A 27,830-nucleotide genomic window follows, 5' to 3' on the forward strand; every position below is an offset into this window, starting at 1 on the left:
TCTTCCGGTTGATGGTATCCCACAGGTTCCTTAGGATCTGTTCACTTTTCTTCAGTCATTTCTCTTTCTGTTCATAGTCTTGATAATTTCCATTCTTCTATCAAGTTTGCCGAATCTTTGTTCCTGCCTGCTCAAATCTGTGTTTGAATCCCTCTTTGAATGAAAATTTTCATTTCAGTTATTGTTCTTTTCAGCTCCAGAATTTCCTTTTGGTTTCCTACCTCTTTATTGATGTTTCCATTTTGTTCACACATTGTTTCCTTGACTTTTTCCACATCTTCTTTGAATTTGCTGAGAAACTTTAAGACAGCTGTCTTAAAGTCTTTGTCTAGTATATCTGCCATTAGGTCTTTTTCAGGGAAGTTTCTATTGATTTATTTTTTCCCTTTGAATAGGCCACACTTTCTTGTTTCTTTGTATGCCTTATAAATTTCTGTTGAATACTGGACATTGGAATCTTATAATGTGATAATGCCAGAGGTAAAATTCTCCTTCCTTTAGGGTTTTTTGTTTGTTTTTAATTGTTGTAGGATGCCTCCATGCCAGGGATTAGCCTGAGGTATACACATAAGGTCTTCTCAGATCTTTTCTGAGCCTGTGCCTTTCCCTGGGCATGTGTGTTGACTTTCTGAATACTCCTGTATATGTGAACGTCCTAGTCTGGCTCCCAAATGGGAAAAAGAAAACGTAAAACAGGGGGAAAAAAGGCACCACCAGCCCCTTAACTCTCTAGAAGTCACTTCAGCCTGAGAGGTGGGGCCCTGCAACAGTGGCAGTGGGGTTTGCAACAATGGCTCCCTGCTTCTGTGTCTACACCTCCACAGTCAGAAGCAGGAATCAGCTATCTGAGCACAGATTCCCCAGTGTTTGGAGGACAAGGTCCTTATTCCCCACCTTGGCTCCACAAACTTTATGTAAGCTGCTCAAGGAATGAGTGCAAGGCTACCTGCTAGGGGGCTGAAGGTGGGGAAATGGGAAGTTGCTACCGTGGTAAGAGGTGAAATAAATCAAATTTGACAGTTCAAACCATCCCCTAGAAGCTGCAAGCCTTCAATGAATTCCTGAGTTCCAAAATACAGTTGCCCCTTGAAGAATGTCAGGGTTAGGGGTGCCAACCCTCCATGCAGTTGAAAATCCATGTATAACAGTCGGCCCTCCATATGCTTGGTTCCTCTGTATCCATGGTTCCACATCCACAATCAACCGCAGATTGAGTAGTACTGCAATATTTACTACTGAAAAAAATCCATGTTTAAGTAGACCCATGCAGTTCAAACCTGCGATGTTCAAGGGTCAACATCAGACAGATTCTGCAAGTCCAACTGTTGTCTAGGTGGGGAGATAGATTCCTGGTGCTTCCTACTCCATCTTCTCTCTAGCTCTATCACTGATTAATCTTAAATGTTAACCTAGCCTTGCATTCCTTAAATAAACCCAACTTGGCTGTTGTATTTTATCTTATTAAAAAAATTGTTGGAGGGCTTCCCTGGTGGCACAGTGGTTGAGAATCTGCCTGCCAATGCAGGGGACACGGGTTCGAGCCCTGGTCTGGGAAGATCCCACATGCCACGGAGCAACTAGGCCCGTGAGCCACAACTACTGAGGCTGCACATCTGGAGCCTGTGCTCCGCAGCAAGAGAGGCGGTGATAGTGAGAGGCCCGCGCACTGCGATGAAGAGTGGCCCCCGCTTGCCGCAACTAGAGAAAGCCCTTGCACAGAAACAAAGACCCAACACAGCCAAAAATAAATAAAGAAAGAAATAAATAAAGAAGCTTTCATTAAAAAAAAAAAATTGTTGGCTTCAAATTGCTCTATTTTGGTAAGGATTTCTGTATCTATATTCATGGTAAGACTGGTTTGTCATTTTCATTTCCTGTGAAATCTTTCACAGGTTTTGGTATTAAATTAATGCCCATAAAATTAGTTGAAGAATCTTTATAAGACTGGTATTACTTCTTAGCTTTTGGTAGAATTCAGTAAGTCCTTTTGGCTCTTTTATTTGTGGGAAGGCTTTTCATAACAAAGTCAAGTTCTTTAGGAGTACAGGTCTAGATTTTCTATTTCTTTTTTTCCTTTTCTATTTCTTCAGATTTTTTTAAAGTATAATTTTCAAACAAAGAACAGAAATATCATAAATGTATATCTTGATGAGTTTTCAGCAACTTAACGCTTACCTGTATATCCGGTACCTAGACTGAGATAGAGAACATTACATCAGCACCTAAGAATCTGGGTGTCTTCACTCCAGTCACCAACCTACCCTCAAAGAGTAACCTCTATTTGATTTCTATAAGCAATGATTAAATTTGGGATCATGGAGTATATATACTTTTAGGTCTGAATTTTTTTTTACTCAAATTATGTTTGTGAGATTCTTCTATACTTCTGTGTGTAATTGGAGATTGCTCATTCTCATTACTGTAGAATATTTCATTTTGTGTGAATATGTCATATTTACGTAGGCTCTGATGGGTATTTGGATAGTTTCAAGTTTTGTTATTTAGTACAGTATTTCCATCTAATCTAGTACATGTCTTTGGTAAACACACATAAACATTTCTGTTGAGTATATATCTAGGAATGAGACTTTTGGGTCCTAAGTTATGTGTACGTTCAGCTTTAGGAGATACTGTAAACAAGTTTACCAGTGTGGATGTACCAATTTACACTCCTATCAGTGTTATGAGCTTCAGTTGCTCCACATCCTTGCCAACATTTGGTACTTCTTCATTTTAGCTATTTTAGTATAATATATGACTTTGTGGCTTTAACTTGCATTTCCATGATTAAGCACTATCTAAAATGTTTATTAACTATTTGGATCCTCTTGTGAAGTGTGCAAGTCCTTTGCTCATTTTTCTACTGGATTGCCTGTGTTAACATTTTGAATGTCTACTGGATGTGTAGTGATATTCCCATTTTTTCATTCTTTTTTTTTTTAAAATTAATTAATTAATTAATTTATTTATGGCTGTGTTGGGTCTTCGTTTATGTGCGAGAGCTTTCTCTAGTTGCGGCAAGCAGGGGCCACTCTTCATTGCGGTGTGTGGGCCTCTCATTATCGTGGCCACTCTTGCTGCGGAGCACAGGCTCCAGACGCGCAGGCTCAGTAATTGTGGCTCACGGGCCTAGTTGCCCCGCGGCATGTGGGATCTTCCCAGACCAGGGCTCGAACCCGTGTCCCCTGCATTGGCAGGGAGACTCTCAACCACTGCGCCACCAGGGAAGCCCTCCCATTTTCATTCTTGATGTTATTTATGCCTTTAAATTTTTCTTTCCTTGATCTTTCTTATTAACAGTTTATAGTATTTTCAAAGAAAACATTTTTGATTTGTTAATCCTCTCTACCATATGTTTGTTTTCTAGGCTACTACATCCTCCAAATTTATTTACTTGACAATTTTATTACCATTGAGTTCAAAACATTTATTAACTTATGGAGTGACTTATTCTTTGATCCACAGAATTTCCAAATATTTGGGGATTTTCCAGTGATCTTTTAATTATTGATTTCTACTCTAATTTCATCATGCTCAGAGATATTTGTTTTTAATCATTTGAAATCTGTGGCTTAGCATACAATTAGTTTTGGTAATTATTTTAAGTGCACTTGAAATCAAGGTGCAAATTTTGCAGATGTTGAGTGCAGTGGTCTATGTATGTCAGTTAGGTAAAGTTTCTAATTTGTGTTGTTGTATATCCTTATTTATTTTTTTATTTGTCTCTTTTCTTATTGTATTACTTTGTGATTCTTTTGTTATGTTCGCCCACTATGATTGTGGAATTATTATTATTTTTCCTACATAGCTGTCAATTTGTGCTTTAGACATTTTGAGACTGTGTTACTAAAAGTGTAAAACAAATGTATAAATATATTTTCCTAATGGAGTGAACCTTTAATTTCTATGACTGTCCCTCTTTATCTCTAGTAATACTTCTTACCTTAAAGTATACTTTGAAAGTAGTATAAACCAGCTTAATTTATTTAGTGTTTGCAAGGTATATCCCTTTTTTCTATTCTCTTTCAGCCCTTCCATAGACTAATAATTAAGGTATGTCTTATGAAAGCAACATATAATTGATGGGTTTTATAGCACACTACCCCAAAATATGGTACCTTGGCATATTGAATATTTTATGTTGAAGGAATTTGAAAAATGACAGGTACAGGAAGGACTCTCTGACCTTCACCTGAAGCAGGTCAAAAAGACCCTCATGTGAGAGGTGACCTCCCTATATCTGAAGGACCATCCTTATCCTTATCCTTATCCTTATCCTTATCTCTGATGATGGAGGGAAGCTGAGAGGAATTTGAACGAACAAGCCTTACTAAGTTTCCACTAGTTTACTACTCTTAAGTCATATCGTCTGGTCCTATCACATTTTCCCATCACTCTCCACTCTTCATCTAACCTAGTATAAAAATGTTCAGGTTTAACCATTTCTTTGGATTTTCATTTTCTTATGAAGGGTCCTATGTCATGTAAAACTTAAATAAATTTGCATGCTTTTCTCTTGTTCATCTGTCTTTTGTTACAGAGGCCCAGCTGAGAACCTGGAGGAGTAGAAGGTAAAGATTCTTTTCCTTTTCTACAAAAGCAACATATAGTTATTTATTTTTCATTCCTCTATTCTGACAATTTTTGTATTTTAATTGGACCATTTAGTCTAGAATTTAATGAAACATTTGGGTTAATTTATACTATCTTACTATCTGTATCCTTTTGCCCCACCTATATACTATGTTTCTATTTGCTCATTCCTCTCTTTTTTAATATTTATATAAATTCTATTTTTTGTCCTCTATTAGGTAAATATTTATACATTATTTTATTCTCTTAATGGTTACCCAGAGCTGCACTGCCCAATTAAGTAGGTACTGGACACATGTGACTATTTAAACCTAAAAGTTCTAACATATGTTACTTTATACTTCAGTATATTAATGTTGATGATTATGACAGTTAATATCAAGAGTGCTTATTTAATCCTCACAACAACCCTCTGAGGTGGGTATACTATTATTACCTGCATTTTACAGATAAAGGAATTGAGATGCAAGAAGAGTATGCAAATTACCCAATCTAATAAGTAACAGAGACTGGATTTGTACTTAGAGGCTGTGCCTTAGGCATTTACACTTACATGATATTTTCCATGGATTTGGGTTTAATAAAAATGGAGATTGGGTAAAGTTGTGCAATCTGTAATCTCTTTATGGCATTTCCAGACACATCGAGGATACAGTGTTTGCCCTAAAACAGACGGAATAGGGAAGAAAAACAAGTGAACCAAGTATTTTCAACTATTTCAAAGGTACATTTCCTACAAGTACAAAATCTGAATTATGATATGTTTGGATCCTGTTCACTTTAAGCAAACTTGTCATTTCTGTTATGAAGACAATGAATAATGGCTATGGATAACTGGTTTTCTATTCTCAAATATTACATTTAAAAAGGAATGAAAATACAGTTCCCTTACTCCTAGCTTTCACAGATCAGTAATCTCTCAAAATGGCAACCAATATGGGGTTCCTATCTTTTACTTTGCTGAGAAAGGGCACTAAAAAATACCCTAAGCTACCATCTTACCACAACCATCATTTCATAAAAGAATATATGATCAAACAAGAATGTAAAAGTGTAGGATAAAGGAGAATCTTTAAAACTGAATAAATTTAAATTTATAAAACCTCACTACCACTCTCTGTTCTATTTTTCATCTTACTGGTGACCAGTAAAAACTTTATCACAAACTGAAGCATTTGGAAATCCCAATTCTGAGTATAAGACGCTTTCCTGACATGCTTAAATTCACTGCCAAAGGCCATTAAGGTTTTTAGTAAAGATGAGCATTTCCATGTTAAATAGGGTAGTACTTCTAATTTATCAAACAGATTTTATTATAACATTTAAAGTCAGGTACTACCCCATAATGCGTCTTGTAATCTAAGGGCTTGAATCCACTTGAATGAATGATAATTTCAACTCAGTAGGACTATTTAAAATAAAAAAATTATTATTTTATGAATACTTCAAACATATAGAAGGTAAATAACAGATATACATGTACCCACCACCTCCTTTTATTAGATATTACTATTTTACCTGATTGCTTATAAATTTTAAAAAACTTTACATTGAAACATTAACATTCTATCTTGTTTGCTTTATCTCCCTCTATATATATGTACACAATAGTTTAACAGTAAATTGCAAACATAAAACTTCTTTACCCCTTATTTCCTAAACACAGTGACATCTCTTACATAACCACAGTGTAATTTCAGTTGGTCATCTAGTATCCTTTACTGCAAAAGGAAAAAAAGTATTCTTGCTCTAGGGTCCAATCCAGGACCACACATTGCATTTAGTTGTAGTCTCTTTAGTCTCTGTCAATCTGGCACAGTTCTTTAGTCTTTGTCTTTCATGATCTTGATATTTTTCAAGAGTACAGAACATTTTTTTTCATAGAATATGCCTCAACCTGGGTTTGCCTGATGTTTCCCATCAGATGGCAGGATACACATTTTTGGTAGGAATACCACAGAAGTGATGTTGCATCCTTCTCAGTCCATCATATCAGGAAGCATAAGATGTGTACTAGTGATGTTAATTTTGATCACTTTTTAAAGGTTTTTGTCTGCCAGGTTTAGATTACTATTTTCCTTTTGTAGCTGATAAGTATTTGGGGGAAGGATATGTTGAAACTATGTAAATATCCTGTTTCTCATCAGGTATTGATTCACTCATTAATTTTAGCATACACTGATGATTCTTGCCTGAAACAATTATTATCATGGTGGTTGTCAAGAGAGCTCTCTTAATTCCATCATTCCTTCTAACCTTATTAGTAGACATTCTAATAATGTAAGGTAAAGCTTTCCCTTCTATCTACTTATTTATTTATTCATATATTTATTTATACCATTATGGACTCTTGGATTCTTGTTCTCTATGTTATAATCAGTTATTATCATTTATTTTAATATTCCAATTATGCCAGACTTGGCCACTGGGGGGCCTTACAGGTTGGTTTCTGTGTCTTTTTGACATATTTGTATCATTCTTTAAGCACTTCCTTAGTTTTCTGAGCAAAATGTTCTAGGCTCATCTTGTACTTTCCCAGTGGAATCAGCCATTATTCTAATGAGTTCTGGACATTTTTAATGGAGGATAGTATTTAGAAGCCAAGATCTCGACACTAGATATTCTCATTGTTTATTGAGGAGTCATCATTTTTAGGCCTTCTTTGTGGACAGAGCAAGAAAACATATATACACATTTATATTTCTATATCTGTATTATAAGATGCATGGGTTTATATTCATATCTCTAATTCCAATCCAATTACCAGAGTTTATTCTACCCTCTCCTCTTTCCATATTTCTAAAATCCCTTCTTTGACAGCGAGAAATCTAGCTCCCACCAATTGTCAATATATTAATTTATTTGCTCAACTCTAAAATATACCTTAAAGTAGTTTCAGACCTATTAACCCATACCACTCTAATTAGAGTTCAATATTTGTTCATAGGCTTTCTGTCTTTAGCCTGTCTTCAAGGATTATTGGGATTAAGACTTCTCCCCTCCCTTCCTCTCTTCAATGAAGTTATTTGAAAATTAATTTAAAAATAACTATTTGAAACAGTTAGACTAGGTTTAGTTTGCTTATATATCATTCTGCTTTCCCTTCATCTTCTCTTCTTGTTTTTTTAATATACAAAATGTTAACACAGTTCTAAAGTCAAAATTATACAAAAAGGTATACTTGGAGAAATGCTACACCTCCATCCCTTCTACCTCAATCCCAGTCTCCCATCCTTTCCACTCCTCCCTCGTAGGTAACCGATCTCAGGTTTGATTTATCATTTTTATATCTTATTTTTGTGTGAATTGTGTATTTATATCTTTTGTCCATTTTCTAATAGATTTTGGTCTCTATTCGCTCAATTTTTAACAGTTTTTAATATTCGGGAATATCAGCCCTTTTCTTGAAGAATTTTTCTGTCAGTTGTCTTTTGACATTGGTAATGGTGTTTTCTATTAGTTTTAGGAAAAGTTTTTTGGTCAAGCAAAAGTCTTTTTGTTTTCATGCGTTCAGAAGTTATCAGTCTTTTACTGCATCTGAATTTTGATTCATGGTTAAAAAACCTTCCCTATGCCCAGGTTATATTTTCTTCTGTCAATTGTATTAGAGCCAATTTTTGTGTATGGTGTGAAGTATTGTTCTTTTATTTATTTATTTGGTTGCACTGGGTCTTAGTTGCAGCACCTGGGCTCCTTAGTTGCAGCTTGCGGGCTCCTTAGTTGTGGCATGCGAACTCTTAGTTGCGGCATGCATGTGGGATCTAGTTCCCTGACCAAGGACTGAACCCGGGCCCCCTGCATTGGGAGCATGGAGTCTTATCCACTGCGCCATCAGGGAAGTCCCCCTGAAGTATGGTTCTAATTTACCTTTTCTCCAGTTGTTCCAACACTATTTACTTAAAAGCCCATTATTAAAAGCCCCAGTGATATGAGATTGCACCTTTGTCATATACTATATTTTCATATGTATTTGGGTTTTTCCTGGATTCTCTTTTCTATTCTACTCGTCTTTTTGTCCTATTCATGGGTCATTAACACACTGTTTTAATTAAGAAGTCTTAATGGTATTCTTTAATATCTGGTAGGGCTAGAATCTCTTGTAGCTTTTCTTTTTGTGTTTTCCTGGCTTCTCTTATGAACTTCAATTCCATTTGTCTAACCCCATAAAAAAGCTGGTAGTTATTTTTACCGGGATTGTGCTCATATATAAATAGCTTAGACAGAACTGGCAGCTTTACAACGTTGAATTGTCATAGCTAAGAACAAGGGATGTCTTTACATTTGATCAAGTCTAATATTCTGTCTTTCAGGAGTGTTTTACAGATTTCTTCATATAAGTCTGTATATTTCTCATTAAGTCTACTAAGTATTTTACATGCTATTTCTTACATTATAAATGGGGTTTTCTCTATAATCATCTTCTGATTACTGTTCATGTAAAAGAAAGCTATTAATTTCTGCATATTAATTTTATATGCTACCTTACTCTAGCTTTTTATTTTATGTCTTTGATTTTATGTCTTTAATTTTATAATAAATTTATATTTTACAAAATAAATTTTATAATAAATTTTGTATGGTTTCTAGGTTACCATATTATCTGAAAACAGAGATAGTTTTATTTCTTTTCCAATTCTTATGCCTCTGATTGATTTGTATTGTGTAATAGCATTGACTAATACCTTGAGTAGTAGTAGAGATAATGGACATCCTTGCCTTGCTCCTATCATAATGGCACTGCCTCAATGTTTCTCCCATTAAGGATTTTGATCCGTCCATCTCAATCTTTTTCTTTTTTTCTCTTTAAAAAAATATCAACAATCTCTGTATTTTTGAGATTTCCCCCTCCCAGTAGAGGTACTGGATTTTACCAAATGTTTTTCAGGCATCTGTGAATATATGATTTTTCTCTTTAGATCTGTTAATGTGGTAGATTACATTAATGGATTTCCTAATATTGAGCTGACTTTAAATACCTTTAATCCCATTTGGTCATGGTATATTATTTTCGCAATGTGGTATTGGATTCTGTTTATTAAAATATTTAACACTTTTGTATTAATATTTATCAGTGATACTGATCTATAATTTTCACTGTCTTCATCAGGTTTAGATATCAATATTAGACTTGCTTCATAAAAAGTATGCTCTTGAACAGTATTTATGGAGCTTTAGGATGATCTAACCTTTCAAGATTAGAATTCCCCCATGAAGTCATCTGGGCCTGATGCTTTTTGTGGCATAGTTTCTTGATAACTTGCTCTATTTCTTCTAAAGATTTCTTCTTCTATAGAAATCTTTCCATCTCTAATAGGTTAATTTTGGTAAACTGTATTTTTCTAGGAAATTATCCATCTCAACCAAGTTTAAAATTTTATTTATATAAAGATATGCAATATAGCCTTTTATGATTTCATAATATTTCAATGGTTATGTCCCCTTGTCATTTCCTGTGTCTAGTGTTTGTGATTTTCCCCTTAAAAAAAATCAGGTTAGCTAGTAGTTTGTCTATTGTGTTATTTCCTTCTAGATCTTCTGCTTTTCTATTCTCCACCTTAATTTCTTACAAAAATCCATTTTATTAATTATTTTTATTATAAAGAATATGTATGCAAGTGACAAAAAACTTAAGTAGTTCAGAAAGCATATAATGTTAAGGATACAAGTTCTGTTTCCCCCAAAGCACTAGGAGGAATGTCAGTTAAAAGAAAAAAAAGGCTCAGTTAAGGCATAACTGACATACAATAAACTGCAGATATTGAAAGTATACAATTTGGTAAGTTTTGACATGTATATACACCTTGAAATCATCACCATAATCAAAATAATAAATATATCAGTCACTCCCCAGTCTCATGCCTTTTTTTTTTTTTTAATTATTATTATTTATTTATTATTTATTTTTGGCTGTGTTGGGTCTTTGTTTCTGTGCGAGGGCTTTCTCTAGTCGCGGCAAGCGGGGACCACTCTTCATCGCGATGCGCAGGCTTCTCACTATCGCGGCCTCTCTTGTTGCGGAGCACAGGCTCCAGACGCGCAGGCTCAGTAGTTGTGGCTCACGGGCCTAGTTGCTCCTCGGCATGTGGGATCTTCCCAGACCAGGGCTCGAACCCATGTCCCCTGCATTGGCAAGCGGATTCTCAACCCCTGCTCCACCAGGGAAGCCCTCATGCCTCTTTGTAACCTCTCCTTCCTGTCCTTCTCCAAGCAACCACTAGTCTGCTTTTTGTTACTATAGATTAGTATGAAATTTCTAAAACTTTATATAAGTACAATTATTCAGTATGTAGTTTACTGTCTGGCTTCTTTCACTCAGCATAACTACTTTGGGATTCATCCATGTTGTTGTGTAACATCAACAATTTATTACTTTTTATTGCTGAGTAGTAGTCCATTACATGAATATACCACACTTTATCCATTCACCAGATGAGGGACATCTGGGTTATTTCCAGTTTTTGCCCATTATAAATAAAGCTGTTACGAATATTCATGTTAAGTCTCTGTATGGACATATGATTTCTTTCCTCCTATCTCTGTCAAAACTTGGTAATGGTCAGTTTAAAAAAACTTAGCCATTCCAATGGGTATGTAGTGGCTCCTCATTAAGGTTTCAATCTGCATTTACCTAATGACTGACTGTGTTGAGTATCTTTTCATGTGCTTATTGGCCATTTTTATATCTTCCTTCGAGAAACGTCTTTTCAAATCCTTTGTTCATTTAAAAATAGGGTTGTCTTTATTATTGTGATGAAAGAGTTCTTTACATATTCTAGATACAAATCTTTTATGAAATATATGATGTGAAAATATTTTCTCCTAGTATATGGCTTGTCTTTTTATTCACTTAACAGTGTTTTCTTTTTCCCCCCCAAGAGCAGAAGTTTTAATCTTGATGAAGTCCAATTTACCATTTTTCTTCTTTTATGGATTGTGCTTTTGGTATATTATCTTAGGAATCATTGCCAAACCCAAAGTCATGAAGATTTTTCCTATGTTTATAGTTCTAGGATTCAGATTTAGGATCTATTTTGAGTTAATTTCTGTGTATGGTATGAGGTGCGGCTAGTCAATTGTTCCATCACCATTTGTTGAAAGAATATCCCTTTCTCCACTGAATTGTCTTTGCACCTTTGACCACAGATGTCCATATATACGTGGGTCCATTTAAGGATTCTCTAGTATGTTACACTGATCTACCTATCTTCATGCCAATATCTTTATGCACACCATCTTGATTAACTGTATTTTTATAAATTTCAAAATGAAGTAGTGTGAGTCCTTCAGCTTTGTTCTTTTTCAAAGTTGTTTTGGCTATTTTAGATCTTTTGCATTTCCATATGAACTTAAGTATTATTATCATGTCAATTTCTACAAAAAGAACTCCTGGGATTTTTGATTGGGGTTGTACTGAGCCTAAAGTGCAAGTGAACAAAACTGATATCTAAACAACACTGAGCCTTTCAATCCATGAGCATGGTGCATCTCTCCATTTATTTAGGTCTTCTTTAATTCTCTCAGCAATGCTTTGTAGTTTTTCGTGTACTGATCTGCGAATTTTTTTGGTCAGATTTATCTCTAAGTATTTAATATATTTTTAATGCTACTACAAATAATGTTTTTTAAAATTTCAATTTGGTCTAGTATATAGGAATACAATTGATTTTTGTATATTGATCAATACTGTATCCTTTGATCTTGCTAAACTTATTTACTAGTTCTAGTAGCTTTTTTTTTTTTTGTAGATTCTATCAGATTTTTTACATAGACAATCATGTTGTCTGCAATTAAGGACAATTCTACTTCTTCCTTTCCAATTTGGATGACTTTTATTTCTCTCTCTTGTCTTACTGCACTGGCTAGGACCTCTAGTACAATGCTGAAAACAAGTGGTGAGAGTGGGTATCCTTGACATGTTTCTGATTTTAGGGGGAAAACACTGAGCTTCTTTTATCATTAAGTATGATGATAGGTGTAGGATTTTTAGAATATTATTTATCAGTTTGAGAAAGTTCTTTTCTATTCCCAGTTCGTGGAGAGTTTAATCAAGAATGGATGTTGGGGGACTTCCCTGCTGGTGCAGTGGTTAAGAATCTGCCTGCCAATGCAGGGGGCACAGGTTTGATCCCTGGTCCGGAAGATCCCATATGCTGTGAAGCAACTAAGCCTGTGCATCACAACTACTGAGCCTGCGCTCTAGAGCCCGTGAGCCACAACTACTGAAGCCCGTGTGCCACCACTACTGAAGCCTGCGTGCTCTAGGGCCCGTGTGCTGCAACGACGGAGCCTGCGTGCTGCAACTACTGAAGCCCGCGCGCCTAGAGCCCGCTCTCCGCAACAAGAGAAGCCACTGCAGTGAGAAGCCTGCGCACCGCATCGAAGAGTAGCCCCCGCTTGCCGCAACTAGAGAAAGCCCGCACACAGCAATGAACACCTAATGCAGCCAAAAAAAAAAAAAGGATTTGGATTCTGTCAAAGCTTCTCCTAAACTATGGAGATAATCATATGGTTTTCCTTTTTTAGTTTAATATAGTGAGGTAAACTGACTGCTTTTCTCATGTTAAAATTTACTTTGAATTCACTGGATAAACCCTAACTTGGTGGTTATATTATCTTTCTTATATTGTTAGATCAAATCTGTAAAAATTTTGTTTAGAAATTCTGCATCTATGTTCACAGAAATTGGTCTGTAGTTTTTTTGGTAATGTGTAATCAGGTTTTGAAATCTAGGTAATGCTGGACTCAGAATAAATTGGGAAGCACTCCCTCTTTTTAAATTTTATGGTAGAAAATGGGTATTATTTCTTCCTTAAGCCTTTGGTAAAATTTATTAGTGAAGCCATCTGGGCCTGGAGTTTTCTTTGTGGAAAGGTTTTTAAATACAAATCAATTTCTTTAACAGATGTAGGGCTATTCAAATTATCTATTTCTTCTTGAGCTTAAGTAGTTTATTCCTTTCAAGGAATTTATCCTTTTCATCTAAATTGTTGAACTCAGTGGTATAAAGTTGTTACTAATTTCTGACTTTTCTTTAAATATTTGTAGATTTTGTTATTTCTCTCATTCCTGATTTTGGTAATTTGTGTCTTCTCTCCTTTTTTCTGACCAGTCTGGTTAAAGGTTTATCAATAACTTTGATCTTCTCAAAGGACAAGTTTTGGTTTCATCGATTTTATCTATTGCTTTTGTTTTCTTTTTTATTAGTTTCCTCTCCGATCTTCATTTTCTTCCTTCTGCTTACCACATAATTTTTGCTTTTATTTATATCATGTTCTTCCTTTATCTTTTTCTAGCACTTTACACTAGGGATTTGGTTTATTTATTCTCATTCACTAAAAAAAAAAAATTTATTTATTTATTTATTTAATTTTATTTTTGACTGCGTTGGGTCTTTGTTGCTGCATGCGGGCTTTCTCTAGTTGTGGTGAGTGGGGGCTACTCTTCGTTGCGGCGCGGGGGCTTCTCATTGTGGTGGCTTCTCTTGTTGCAGAGCACGGGCTCTAGGCACGTGGACTTCAGTGGTTGCAGCGCGCAGGCTTGGCAGTAGTGGTGCACGGGCTTAGTTGTTCTGCAGCATGTGGGATCTTCCCCGACCAGAGCTCAAACCTGTATCCCCTGCATTGGCAGGAGGACTCTTAACCACTGCGCCACCACGGAAATCCCTATTTGCATTCATTTTTCTTTGGAAAAGTTCTTAAGGCTATGAATTTTCCTTTGATCACTATTTTAAATGTATCCCATGTATTCTGATATGTACTATGTTCATTTTTAAGAAATTCTGTAATTTCATTTTGTATTTTCTCCTTCATTTAAGAGTTAAGAGGTGGCTTTAAATTTTCTAACTGGGAGAGAGACTGGCCAAGATGGCAGAGTAGAAAGACCCTGAGCTCACCTCCTCTCATGAGCACACCAAAATCACAACTACCTGCAGAACGACCATGTATGAAAAAGATCAGAACCTACCAGAAAAGATCTACAACTAAACACATAGAGAAGGAATGACAACAAGACAGGTAGGAGGGGTGTACTTGTGATATAATCAAGTTGCATACCCCTGGATGGGTGACCCATAAACTGGAAAATAATTATATTACAGAGGTTCTTCCACAGGAATGAGAGTTCTGAGCCCCATGTTGGGCTCCCCAGCCTGGGGACCCTGCACCAGGAAGACAAGTCTCCACAGCATTCGGTTCTGAAGGCCAGTGGAGATCAATTTTGTGAGTCCCAAAGGACTGGGGGAAATAGAGACTTCACTATTAAAGGGTGCACACAAAATCTCCCATGCACCAGCACCCAGGGCAAAAGCAGTAATCTGATGGGAGCCTGGGCTGACCTACCTGCTGGTCTTGGAGAATCTCCTGGAGAGGTGGGGTGGCTGCCACTCACCCTGGGGACACAGACACTGGTGGCAGCCACACGTCGGAGTTTTCTACCACATGGACACTGGTGTGGGTGGTCGTCATAGTGGGATCCTCCTTCTAGCTCATTAGTGCCAAGACCTGGCCCCACCCAACAGCCTGTAGGTGCCAGTGCTGTGATGCCTCAGGCCAAACAACTAACTGGGTGGGAATACATCTCCACCCATCAGCAGACAGGCTGCCTAAAGACTTCCTGAACCCAGTCACCTCTAGACATGCCCCTGCCCAAGAGAGGGTCATGACCCAGCTACATCTACCAGTGGGCAGGCACCAGCTCTGCCTTCCAGGAAGCCTGAACTAGCCTCTAGACCAGCTTCACCCACCAGGGGGCAGACACCAGGTGCAAGAAAACCACAATCCTGCAGCCTGCGGACCCAGTCTGCCCACAGCAGGCCAACAGAAGCTTTGGGACTCCCTGGACACTGTAACCAACTGTATGAGGAACCGCTCCGCCACCAGTGATCTGACACCAGCTCTGGGATCCCAGGGCCCTGCAGCCAGACTCCAGGACCTGGCTTTGCCTGCTAGTAGTCTGGCACTAACCCCAGGACGTGGCTTCACCCAACAGTGGGTGGACAACAGCCCCAGAGTCTTTTGGGCCCTAACTCTGCCCATCAGTGAGCTCGCATAAGCCCTGAGGTATCCTGGGGTTCTGCAGTCACCCACTGTGTGACCAGGCCATGCTAACCAACAGCCAGCAGCCTCTGCACAAGGCAGGGCCTGGCAACCAACCGGACTAGGGGCCAACCAAGCCTACCACACTGCCCACATAGTCAGCCTCTCACAACAGAATGACCCCCCCTTCACAGGGGGATCACCTAAAGCATATATCTTGGGTGACGAGACGGGAGTGTGCTGCTGGGACACAGAGGGCATCTCTTACAGAAGGCCACTTGCCCAAGGTTGGGAAATGTAACTAACCTACCAGATACATAAAAATACAAATAGCAACTTAGATAAAATGAGGTGGCAGAGAAACATGTTCCAGACAAAGGAACAAGATAAAACCCCAGAAGAAGAACTAAGTGAAGTGGAGATAGGCAATCAACCCAAGAAAGAATTCAAGGTAATGACTGTAAAGATGATTAAAGAACTTGGGAGAAGAATGGATGCACGGAGTGAGCAGGTAGAAGTGTTTTTTTTTTTTTTTTTGGCTGCACTGTGCGGCTTGTGGGATCTTAGTTCCCTGAGCAGGGATTGAACCTGTGCCCTCTGCAGTGGTGTGGAGTGCTAACCGCTGGACCATCTGGGTATTTCCAAATTAGAAGTTTTTAACAAAGAGATACAAAATATAAAGAACAACAAAACAGAGATGAAGAATACAATAACTAAAATGAAAAGTACACTAGAAGGAAATCAATAGTAGACTAAGTGATACAGAAGAATGGATTAGTGAGCTGGAAGACAGAGTAGTGGAAATTACTGCCACTGAAGAGAAAAAAGAAAAAAGAATGAAAAGCAATGAGGACAGTTAAACAGACCTCTGGGACAACATCAAGCACATCAATATTTGCATTACATGGGTCCCAGAAGAAGAGAGAGAGAAAGGGGCTGAGAACATAAATGAAGACATAACAGCTGAAAACTTCCCTAACCTGGGAAAGGGAACAGTCACCCAAGTCCAGGTAGTGCAGAGTCCCAAACAGAATTAATCCAAAGAGGAACATACCAAGACACATTGTAATTAAAATGACAAAAATTAAAGATAAATAGAAAATGTTAAAAGCAGAAAGGGAAAAGCAACAAATAACATGCAAGGGAACACCCACAAATTTCTGATTTTTCATCAGAAATTCTGCAGCCCAGAACGAAGTGGCATGATATATTTAAAGTGATGAAAGGGAAAAACCTACAACCAAGAATACTCTACCCAGCAAGGTTCTAATTTAGATTTGATGGAGATCAAAAGCTTTACAGACAAGCAAAAGCTAAGAGTTCAGCACCATCCGCAGTGGTTAAGAATGCGCCTGCCAATGCAGGGGACACGGGTTCGATCCATGGTCCGCGAAGATCCCACATGCCGCGGAGCAAATAAGCCCGTGCGCCACAACTACTGAGGCCCGTGAGCTACAACTACTGAAGCCCGTGCGCCACAAATACTGAAGCCTGCCTGCCTAGAGCCCATGCTCCGCAACAAGAGAAGCCACCACAATGAGAAGCCCCCGCACTGCAACTAAGTGGAACTAGAGGTAGCCCAGCAACGAAGACTCAATGCAGCCAAAAATAAATAAATAAATAAATAAATAAATAAATAAATAAATAAAAGTTAAAAAAAAAAAAGGAGTTCAGCACCACCAAATCAGTTCTACAACTAATGTTAAAGGAACTTCTCTAGGTGGAAAAGAAAAGGCCACAACAAGAAACAAGAAAATTACAAAATGAAAATACTCAACGGTAAAGGCAAATATACAGTAAAGGCAGTAGGAAGGTTAAAAGAGAAAAGTAGTAAAATCATCTACATCCACAATAAGCAGTTAAGGGTTATATAAAACAATCAGATATAAAATATGATAGCAAAAACAGTAAGCAGTTAAGTGTTATATAAAACAATCAGATATAAAATATGATAGCAAAAACAGTAATCATGAGGGGAAGAGAGTACAAATGGCGGGTCTTTGAAATGCATTTGAAATGAAGAGATCAGCAACTTAAAACAATCACGTATACATACAGACTGCTATATAAAAGCCTCATGGTAATCACAAAGCAAAAATCTATAAGAGATATACACACAAAAAAGAAAAAAGAATCCAAACATAACACTAAAGACAGTCATTAAATCACAAGAGAACAAAAGAAGGGAAAAAACGACATGCAAAAACAACTGCAAAGCAATTAACAAAATGGCAGTAAGAACATACATACTGATAATTATCTTAAATGTAAATGGACTAAATGCTGGAATCAAGGATACAAAAATAAGACTGGTGTATATGCTGTCTACAAGAGACTCACTTCAGATCTAAAGACACACACAGACTGAAAGTGAGGGGATGGAAAAAGGTATTCCGTGCAAATGGAAATTTAAAAAAAGCCAGAGTAGCAATACTTTTATCAGATAAAATAGACTTGAAAATAAAGACTGTGACAAGAGACAAAAAAGGACACTACATAATGATCAAGGGATAAATCCAAGAAAACATAACAACGGTAAATATACATGCACCCAACATAGGAACACCTAAATATATAAGGCAAATTTTAAGAACATAAAAGGAGAAATTGACAGTAACACAGTTGTAGTAGGGGACTTTAACATCCCGCTTACACCAACGGGCAGATCATCCAGATGGAAAATCAATACGGAAACACTAGCCTTAAATGACACAATAGACCAGATGGATTTAATTGATAAAGAGCATTACACCTGAAAGCAGCAGAATACATATTCTTTTCAAGTGCACATGGAACATTCTCCAGGACAGATCACATGCTAGGCCACAAAACAAGCCTTGGTAAATTTATGAAAACTGAAATCATATTAAGCATCTTTTCTGACCACAACGCTATGAGACTAGAAATCAACTACAAGAAAAAAAACTGCAAAAAACACAAATATGTGAAGGCTACTAAACACAAATAATAAGCTACTAAACCACCAATGGATCACTGACGTAATCAATGAGCAAATAAAAATACCTCGAGACAAATGAAAACAAAAACATGATAATCCAAAAACTATGGAACACAGCAAAAAGCAGTTCTAAGAGGGAAGTTTATAGAGATACAAGCTTACCTCAGGAAAAAAGAAAAATCTCAAATAAACAACCTAACCTTATATCTAAAGGAACTAGAGAAAGAAAAAAAACCCTCCGAGTTAGTAGAAGGAAAGAAATCATAAAGATCAGAGCAGAAATAAATGAAATAGAGATGAAGAAAACAATAGAAAAGATCAATGAAACTAAAAGCTGGTTCTTTGAAAAGATAAATAAAATTGATAAACCTATAGCCAGACTCATCAAAAAAAAAAAGAGAGGGGGTCCAAATCAATAAAATCAGAAATGAAAAAGAAGTTACAACTGACACCACAGAAATACAAAGGATCATAAGAGACTACTACAAACAACTATATGCCAATAAAATGGACAACCTAGAAGAAATAAACAGATTCTTAGAAAGGTACACTCTCCCAAGAATGAAACAGCAAGAAATTGAAAATATGAGCAGACCCATTACCAGTAATTAAACTGTATTAGTAATTAAAAACCGTTCAAAAAAAAAAAAAAAACAACTGTCCAACAAACAAAAGCCCATGACCACATGGTTTCACAGGTGAATTCTACCAAACATTTAGAGAAGAGTTAACACCTACCCTTCTCAAACTATTCCAAAAGATTGCAAAGGAAGGAATGCTTCTGAACTCATTCTATGAGGCTGGCATTACCCTGATACCAAAACCAGACAAAGATATCACAAGAAAAGAAAACTAGAGGTGAATTATCAATTATGAACATACATGCAAAAATCCTAAACAGAAATTTAGCAAACCATATCCAACAGTACATTAAAAGGATCATACACCACCATCAAGTGGGATTTATCCCAGATGCAAGGATTTTTCAGTATACACAAATCACTCAGTATGATACACCACATTAACAAACTGAAGAATAAAAACCATACTGTCATCTCAATAGATGCAGAAACAGCTTTTGACAAAATTCAGCACCCATTATGATAAAACTCTCCAGAAACTGGGCACAGAAGGAACATACCTCAAGATAATAAAGTCCATTTACAACAAACCCACAGCTAACATGATACTCAAAGGTGAAAAGTTGAAGCATTTCCTCTAAGATCAGGAACAAGACAAGGATATCTACTCTTGCCACTTTTATTTAGTAGTAGAAGTCCTAGCTACAACAACCAGACAAGAAAAAGAAATAAAATGAATCCAAATTGGAACTGAAGAAGTAAAACTGTCACTGTTTGCAGATGACATGATACTGTATACAAAGACTCCTAAACACATCACTAGAAAACTACTAGGGCTCATCAATAAATTTGGTATAAAGTTGCAGGATACAAAATTAACATATGGAAATGTGTTGCATTTCTATACACTAACAACAAACTATCAGAAAGAGAAATTAATGAAACAATCCCATTTACCACTGCATCAAAAAGAATAAAATATGTAGGAATAAACCTACCTGAGGAGATAAAAGACCTGTACTCAGAAAACTATGAAACACTGATGAAAGAAATTGAAGATGACACAAATACATGGAAAGATATATCATGTTCTTGGATTGGAAGAATTCATATTGCTAAAATGAGCATACTACCCAAGGTAATCTACCGATTCAATGCAATCCCTATCAAAATACCAGTGGCATTTTTCACAGAACTAGAACAAATAAATTTAAAATTTTTATGGAAACACGAAAGACCCCAAAGAGCCAAAACAATCTTGAGAAAGAAGAATGTATGTGCAGGAATCATGCTCCCTGACTTCAGACTATACTACAAAGCTACAGTAATCAAAACAGTATGGTACTGGCACAAAAACTGACATCAATGGAACAGGATAGAAAGCCCAGAAATAAACCCATGCACTAATGGTCAATTAATCTATGACAGGAGGCAAGAATAAACAATGGAGAAAAGACTTCTCTCTTCAGTAAGTGCTGCTGGGAACACTGGACAGCTACATGTAAAACAATTAAATTAGAACATTCTCTAACACTATATACAAAAGTAAACTCAAAATGGATTAAAGACCCAAATGCAAGACTGGATAGTATAAAACTCCTAGAGTAAAACATAGGCAGAAAGCTTTTTGAAATAAATCACGGTAATATTTTTTTGGCTCTGTCTCCTAACACAAATGAAATAAAAGCAAAAATAAACAAATAGGACCTAATTAAACATAAAAGCTTTTGCACAGCAAAGGAAATAATTGACAAAATGAAAAGACAACCTACTGAATGGGAGCAGATATTTGCAAATAATAGAACTGATAAGGGATTAATATACAACATATATACAGCTCATACAACTCAGCGTCAAATAAACAAACAACCTGTTTAAAAAATGGGCAGAACTGAATAGACATTTTTCCCAAGAGGAAATGCAGATGGCCAGCAGGCACATGAAAAGGTGCTCAACATCATTAATCATCAGGGAAATGAAAATCAACCACCATGAGATACCACCTCACACCTGTCAGAATGGCTATCATCAGAGCACAAATAACAAATGTTGGCAAGGATGTGGAGAAAAAGGAACCCCTGTACACTGCTGGTGGGAATGTAAATTGGTGCAGTCACTGTGGAAAACAGTATGGAGGTTTCTCAAAAAACTAAAAATAGAACTACCATATGACCCCACAATTTCACTCCTGGGATATACCTGAAAAAACAAAAACACTAATTCAAAAAGATACATGCACCCCAATGTTCATACCAGCATCATTTACAATTGCCAAGATATGGAAGCAACCTAAGTGTCCATCAACAGATGAATGGATAAAGAAGATGTGGTATATATACATAATGGAATACTACTGAGACATAAGAAGAATGAAATTTTGCCATGTGCAGCAACATGGATGGATTTGGAGGGTATTATGCTAAGTGAAATAAGTCAGACAGAGAAAGACAAATACTGTATGACATTACTTATATGTGGAATCTAAAAACACAACAAACTAGTGAATATAAGAAAAAAGAAGCAGACTCGCAAATACAGAGAACAAACTAGTGGTTACCAGTGGGGACAGGAAATGAGGAGTGGCAATATAGGGGTAGGGGACTTAGAGGTACAAACTATTATGTATAAAATAAGCTATAAGGATATTCTGTACAAAATGGGGAATATAGCCAATATTTTATAATAACTATAAATGGAGTACAACCTTTAAAAACTGTGAATCACTATATTGGACAGCTCTAACATATATAATATTGTACATCAACTATACTTTAATATAAATAAATAATAAAAATTTTCCAGTTGGCCAGGCTTTCAGTTTTTGAATTTCTAATAATTTATAGCTTTACTGCATTGTGATCACAGTGTTATTTGGAATATTTCTACTTTGTGGCACCTCCTGATATTTTCTTCTCCACAAGGTTTGCAGAATAAATAGTTTGCTATGATATGGTGTTACTTTTCTATTTATCAATAATCTGAAGTTTGGATATTATTTGTCAGGCTGAGGTGTGTTTTATAAATTTTTAAAAAATTTAAAAGAAATACAATATTACAAGTAAAGTTAAAGCTACAATTTCCTTCCTTTTCTCCCAAAGGAAAACCACTGAATAGTGGCTACATATACACCTGAAGTAGATGTGTATCATTCCCATGCATTTTTTTTCCCAGTAAATATTTTTTTTTAAATTGAGGTATAGTTGATGTACAATATTATATAAGTTTCTGGTATACAACATAGTGATCACACTTTTTAAAGGTTATATTCTATTTATAATTATTCCCTGGGCTGTAGTATATATCCTCATAGCTTATTTGATACCCATGCATGTTTTTATGTTTATGAAAACACGAAATATGTATTAATGAACTCCATTATGTTAAAGTTTATATGAATAGTGTCATCCTGTATATATCCTTTGCAACTTCATTCATTCACCATTATAATTTTGAGATTTATTAATGTGGATACACCTAATTAGTGGATATTCTAGTTTATTCGCTCTAGCTTCTGTATCCTACTGCATGAATAAATAACAGTTAATTATCCATTCCCCTTGGCTGAGTCCAATTCTTCACTACTATAAAGTGCTACTATGCACATCATTATACATAATCCTTATGTGTGAATCTCTACTTAGATACCAAGAAATAGAATTTCTGAGTCACAGGTTATGTACATTTATTTGGTATTGCCAAATCGTTCTCAAATGAAGTTCTATTAATTTTACCCCCATTAACAATATCTAATAAGATTTTCTATTTTCCCAAATTCTTGCCATCACTGAACATGTCCATTTCTTCGATTTTTAAAACTAATCACAATTAACCAAACCTCTTATTAAAAAAAGGAATACTTAAAGATGGAAAACTGAGATGTTGAATTACTGCTTTATGCTTTGTAGGTATTTCATGACTAAGTCTTAAACTACTATAGTTTTGAAAGTATAAAATAATTTGTTGATGTTTATTTTCTAGGCCCAAAGACTGATTTAAGTATAGCAGCACATCTGGAGTACACAGTTTTGGCTTTACCATAAAACTGCCTTAACCCCACGTCAGTGTATCATCAGACTGCTTTCAAAAAATCTGTTGCTGTTACAATGTTACTGAGTATTTTTCCACACTGTCTTTTATTAAATGACCATTCAGGAGAAATTTTTGCCTAGTCTCAGTACCAGGAGCAACTTACACTTATTTTGAACATCTGGTTCATTTTTATTGATGATCTTAGCTTCTTAATTATGCTACTTGTTGGAAAGCTAGGGCTAAACACAAGGTCTATCTCTAGCAAATGTACAGGACCCCAAAATAATAACCTCTCCTCCTGCAGAGATTCATGTTACCATTTCTATTCTTATTTTCTTTGTTGATCTTCTTATTCTACTTTATCTTATATATATTTTTCTAAGTCACCTAAAAGTAAATATGTAGTTGAATAAATTCATAACATTGCTTAAAGTAATCAATGCTGCAACATGTATCTATATTTTTTCAAAAACACGAATTAAAAGTTTCTATCCATCATTCTTTCATACTGTCAAAGGCATATCTGAAAAAAAAAAAGCATATCTGATTAGAAACTTCATTCTGGGATCACTTTGATGCTTACCTTTTCTGCTACTTCTCGCACAGACTGAACACTTGTTCCATACAGATGGTTGTTATACTGCCCAGCTTCAATGAATTTATGTTCCTGGATATCTTTTTCCATTTGCTCTCTTGAAGTCACAAAATGATAATCTCTTCCATCTACCTCATAATCTCGTTTTGGTCTAGTTGTATCTTTAATAGAAAAAAACTTGAGGAAGTATTTAATATTTAAAGGCACAACAAAGCCATTTTCTACTTAAAGAATCGTTTTGTAAAGTTCACTACAACAGAGATTGATTTAAATTTGAAAAGTGACAATAATATGGAGGATGAATGATAAAATAAGTATAAACCATTAAAAAATGGTACTGTTTACTCTGACCACACACAGTGACAAAATGTTAAGAACAATAATTAAGAATTTTTATGTGGGTTACTCACGAGGAACACATGATCCAAATTTGTCAGGAAATTCTGAGATCAGGTCATCATTTATCCTGTCTTTCATAGGTCCCAATATGATCACTGGTCGAGTATAATTAACTATAAAAATATACTGCATGTTAAAAGAAATAAACACTCAACAAACATCTGTGTATTTTACTTCACTAGAAAGTATCCTTAACTGTTACGAAGAATTTCTTTTTTATTCTTTCTCCACCAATGATGCCTAACTTGATAGTTTACAAACCTTTATTAAAATCTTACACTTCAGTCAATCTCCTGTTGTAAGTCATACACTTAGATAATTCAACCAAGTTAAATTCAGCGTTTTAGCAGATAATGTTTCTATACATTGCTAACATCATCTCATTACAAATGAGAAAACACAGTACAGTGTTTTACTGATCCCTTTTCAAGTAGAAACTGTACAGAAGCAGATCAAAGAAGGGCAAAAAAGAAACTGGGTATAATCAGAGTAGTCATCGAGAAAGATGATCTAATATAAGTGTATACGCTGGACTGTAAGGGACCATGTTGGAAGCAGGCAGATTGGGAGTGAAAATCAGACTTAACATTGTGGTAGGAGGGATGAAAGGAGGTTATAAATAAGAAAGATATGATAAGAATAAATAGGGCCTAGAAACTGACTAGATAAGGGAGATGAGGAACAGAAAGATCAAAGATAATTGCAAGATTTTGAACAAGGATAGTGATACTATTATGAACACTGGAAAGAAGCTGCTTAGGAAATAAAACACCAATATAAAATAGCCCATATAAAATGATTAGATTTTAATAATCTATGGGCTAAACCATGTTTCATAAAATACATATAGTAAATTTCTATATATATATACATGTATAGTAAGAAAAAAGGCTAAAATTCTAATAAAACTTTTTTTAAGGTATGAGTTGAGTTAGACCTATATTCCAAATTAAGTTTTTCCATAAGATTGTAAAACATCAACAGGCTTCACAAACCTTCTTGTTGATTCACTGGCTCATAAGATAAGACATATTCTTCTTGACCACCTATTAGGAAGTTAAAATACAGATGAGAAAATCTATAAAGAAAACTATACTAATTTAATTCTTTAATATAACATATAAATTACTAGAACTTTCTCGAGAAAAGTAGCAAAGACGTAAAAAAAAGGGTACTTTATAAATTAATTATGGCAAGATTTAGGGAAAAACGTGATAAATTACAAAGTTTGGTATGTGTAAAAACAAAATATAAATGTCCTAGTTAATAACTACCTTTCTGTTATTCTGGGCTTTACAGATTATCATTAGACCGAATTAAAATCTTCACTTGGGATGTCAAGTAGAAGCTATTAATTTTTTATTTAGAATCTAAGAGCTATTAAATAGTTCTTTAAAAATTAATACTTTAATGAGCAGTTCTACATATATGCATATTAGGTAATTTTGTTATTAATATGCTGCTTTTTTTGGTCCTACCAGGTATAACATTTAACATAGCACATACATTTTTATAATTACAACTATTTTCTAACCAAAAGATTTTAATGCAAAGGTAAAACTAGTGTCACTATTTCACTGATGAAAAAAATCATTGATTATTATAATAATTCATTTATTCAATTTTCAAAAAATAACATTTTGAGTTAAAAAAAATTTTAGATAAAATTAAATCCTTCCCTTTCAGCAAAATGAATCACATAGATAGTAAAGGAGAAAAAATATATTTTGCTTTATCTTAAAAGCACTTCAGAAGTTAAATTCTCTAGGATTAAATTAAAAGATTAGAGCTTATGAATATCCTAAATAGAAAAGTCTACGAATTATATCTCGACTCAATGAAAATAACTTAAAGAGTTAAAAATTTCAGGAGTTCTTAGCACACACACACACACACACACACACACACACGTGTAGAAAACAAACAAGGAAGAGCTGTTAAATTCAAGTGGTTCAATGAAATCAATCAATATTGCAGAATGTATTTGAAGATTTTCTTCTTGATTATTATGATTCTATAACAATCTTTTCACTAAATTTGTCATTGGTTTATATTACATGTATGCAGCTGTAAATCTTTTAAATTCATATACCAACATAAATATTCTTTCCTGCTTTAAAGTGTATTTTGTTGTTTTAAAATTTATAATACATAAAAATATATTTACAAGCTGCTTTTTTAAGTACTGTATGTAAAACATGTTTTACATGTTATCAGAAACATGCAATTTGAATATTCCACACCTAATAATTCATGCAAATGGTGAGACAGACAGTATATACTTTCATTACCTCTTTTTAGTCTAGAAAGCTACTCAACTACTCTCTGGTGAGTTCTGACTGTAAGTTAATAAAATGTTAAAATACGAGAAATCACATTCCCATACCAAAAAAGAAAATCGTTAAATAACTATTATGCAGGAAAAATAACAACCAATCAAATGAATGAGGGTTAAAAGTATATACTGTCAACATGAAAAATATTAGAGACTGATATTAACAGGATGGACCTTTTGAGCAGCCATACTCATCTGTAATCAAGATTACTTTCATATTAGACAGCAGTAAAAAAAAAAAAAGTTAGAAAAGCAATTTTAATTTTTAAAGTGCTACAACTGATAATATTCATGTACTCTCCCCTCCTCCCATGCCCAAATGTTTAAAAAGTTCACACGCTTATATAGGTCCCTTAATAATATAATACCAAGACAGTAACATAAGAACCAAAAAGGAAATCAGTATTACTGTTTGAGCAACTGTTGAAAATTTTCCCTTCGTCATTTCTTATGTTCACCAAAAGCTGGCGATAAATAGTATCTTGACCCACACCAGTATTGGTGACACAGAATAAAAAAGGAAATAATAGCATTACTGAAAAATATTTTAACGATTAGTTAGAAACAGAATTACTAAATAAAATGGCAAAACACAAGTTTACTACTCATTTAACTAGATATTTACTTCTTATAAAAGATACAAACACACATACACATACTGTGTACACGAATAGCACTTTTGTAAAATGAACTCTTGTACTTTATGAAAACTTTGGAAATTAACTTCTGTACATAGAGTATGATTTTATTTATCAAGTAAAGAATTTTACTTGGCTCTCCCTGATTTTAAAATATTAAGCACCTAATTTTCAGTTTTCAGAATACATCACTAAGGGAAAAAAACCCCAAAGGATATATTACTTGAGATAACAAAAGAACAAACAACTTAAAACACTTACGGTAACTACTTTCGCTATCACTGGCATTAGAAGTTACATGTTCTGAAATTGCAGGACAATGGAAAAAATAAAGAAAACACAGTGTCATGAGTTCAAAAAAAGCAAATTATCAAAATAAACACAAGGCGACTTAACAAAATGTCGAGATATAAACCACAGATACCCAAAGAGTTTTTAAAAACATTTCTGATTTTCTTTGAAAAGTTTAATTATCTCAAATAAATGAATATGAATTAGCAAGGAAAAAAAATCTGCAATCAAGGAAAATGTCTCATTTTCTGTTCAACAGTTTATGAACAAAATCTTATTATGAATAGATTATAATAGAATATAACAAAGTAGAATATAACAAAGTGATCCTACATCAGTCCAACTGTCGACATAAAAACCCCAAAGAGAAAATGTCA

At 35.1% G+C, this 27,830-nt stretch overlaps 1 protein-coding gene across 8 annotated transcripts in view; it reads right to left on the reverse strand.

The window, feature by feature from the left end:
* DLG1 (discs large MAGUK scaffold protein 1) overlaps positions 1–27,830 on the reverse strand; it is a 286,764-nt gene that overhangs the window by 7,316 nt on the left and 251,618 nt on the right. For all 8 annotated transcript variants that reach the window (XM_061194326.1, XM_061194325.1, XM_061194324.1 and 5 more), the window contains 5 exons: positions 27,424–27,465; positions 25,185–25,235; positions 24,201–24,302; positions 23,779–23,951; positions 5,147–5,256 (listed from right to left, as the gene is read on the reverse strand). In XM_061194326.1, the coding sequence (XP_061050309.1) occupies positions 5,147–5,256; positions 23,779–23,951; positions 24,201–24,302; positions 25,185–25,235; positions 27,424–27,465 (478 nt within the window). The remainder of the gene's footprint in view (positions 1–5,146; positions 5,257–23,778; positions 23,952–24,200; positions 24,303–25,184; positions 25,236–27,423; positions 27,466–27,830) is intronic.

Source organism: Eubalaena glacialis, chromosome 6 (assembly GCF_028564815.1).
Source record: "Eubalaena glacialis isolate mEubGla1 chromosome 6, mEubGla1.1.hap2.+ XY, whole genome shotgun sequence".
In the NCBI taxonomy this organism is placed as follows: domain Eukaryota; kingdom Metazoa; phylum Chordata; class Mammalia; order Artiodactyla; family Balaenidae; genus Eubalaena; species Eubalaena glacialis.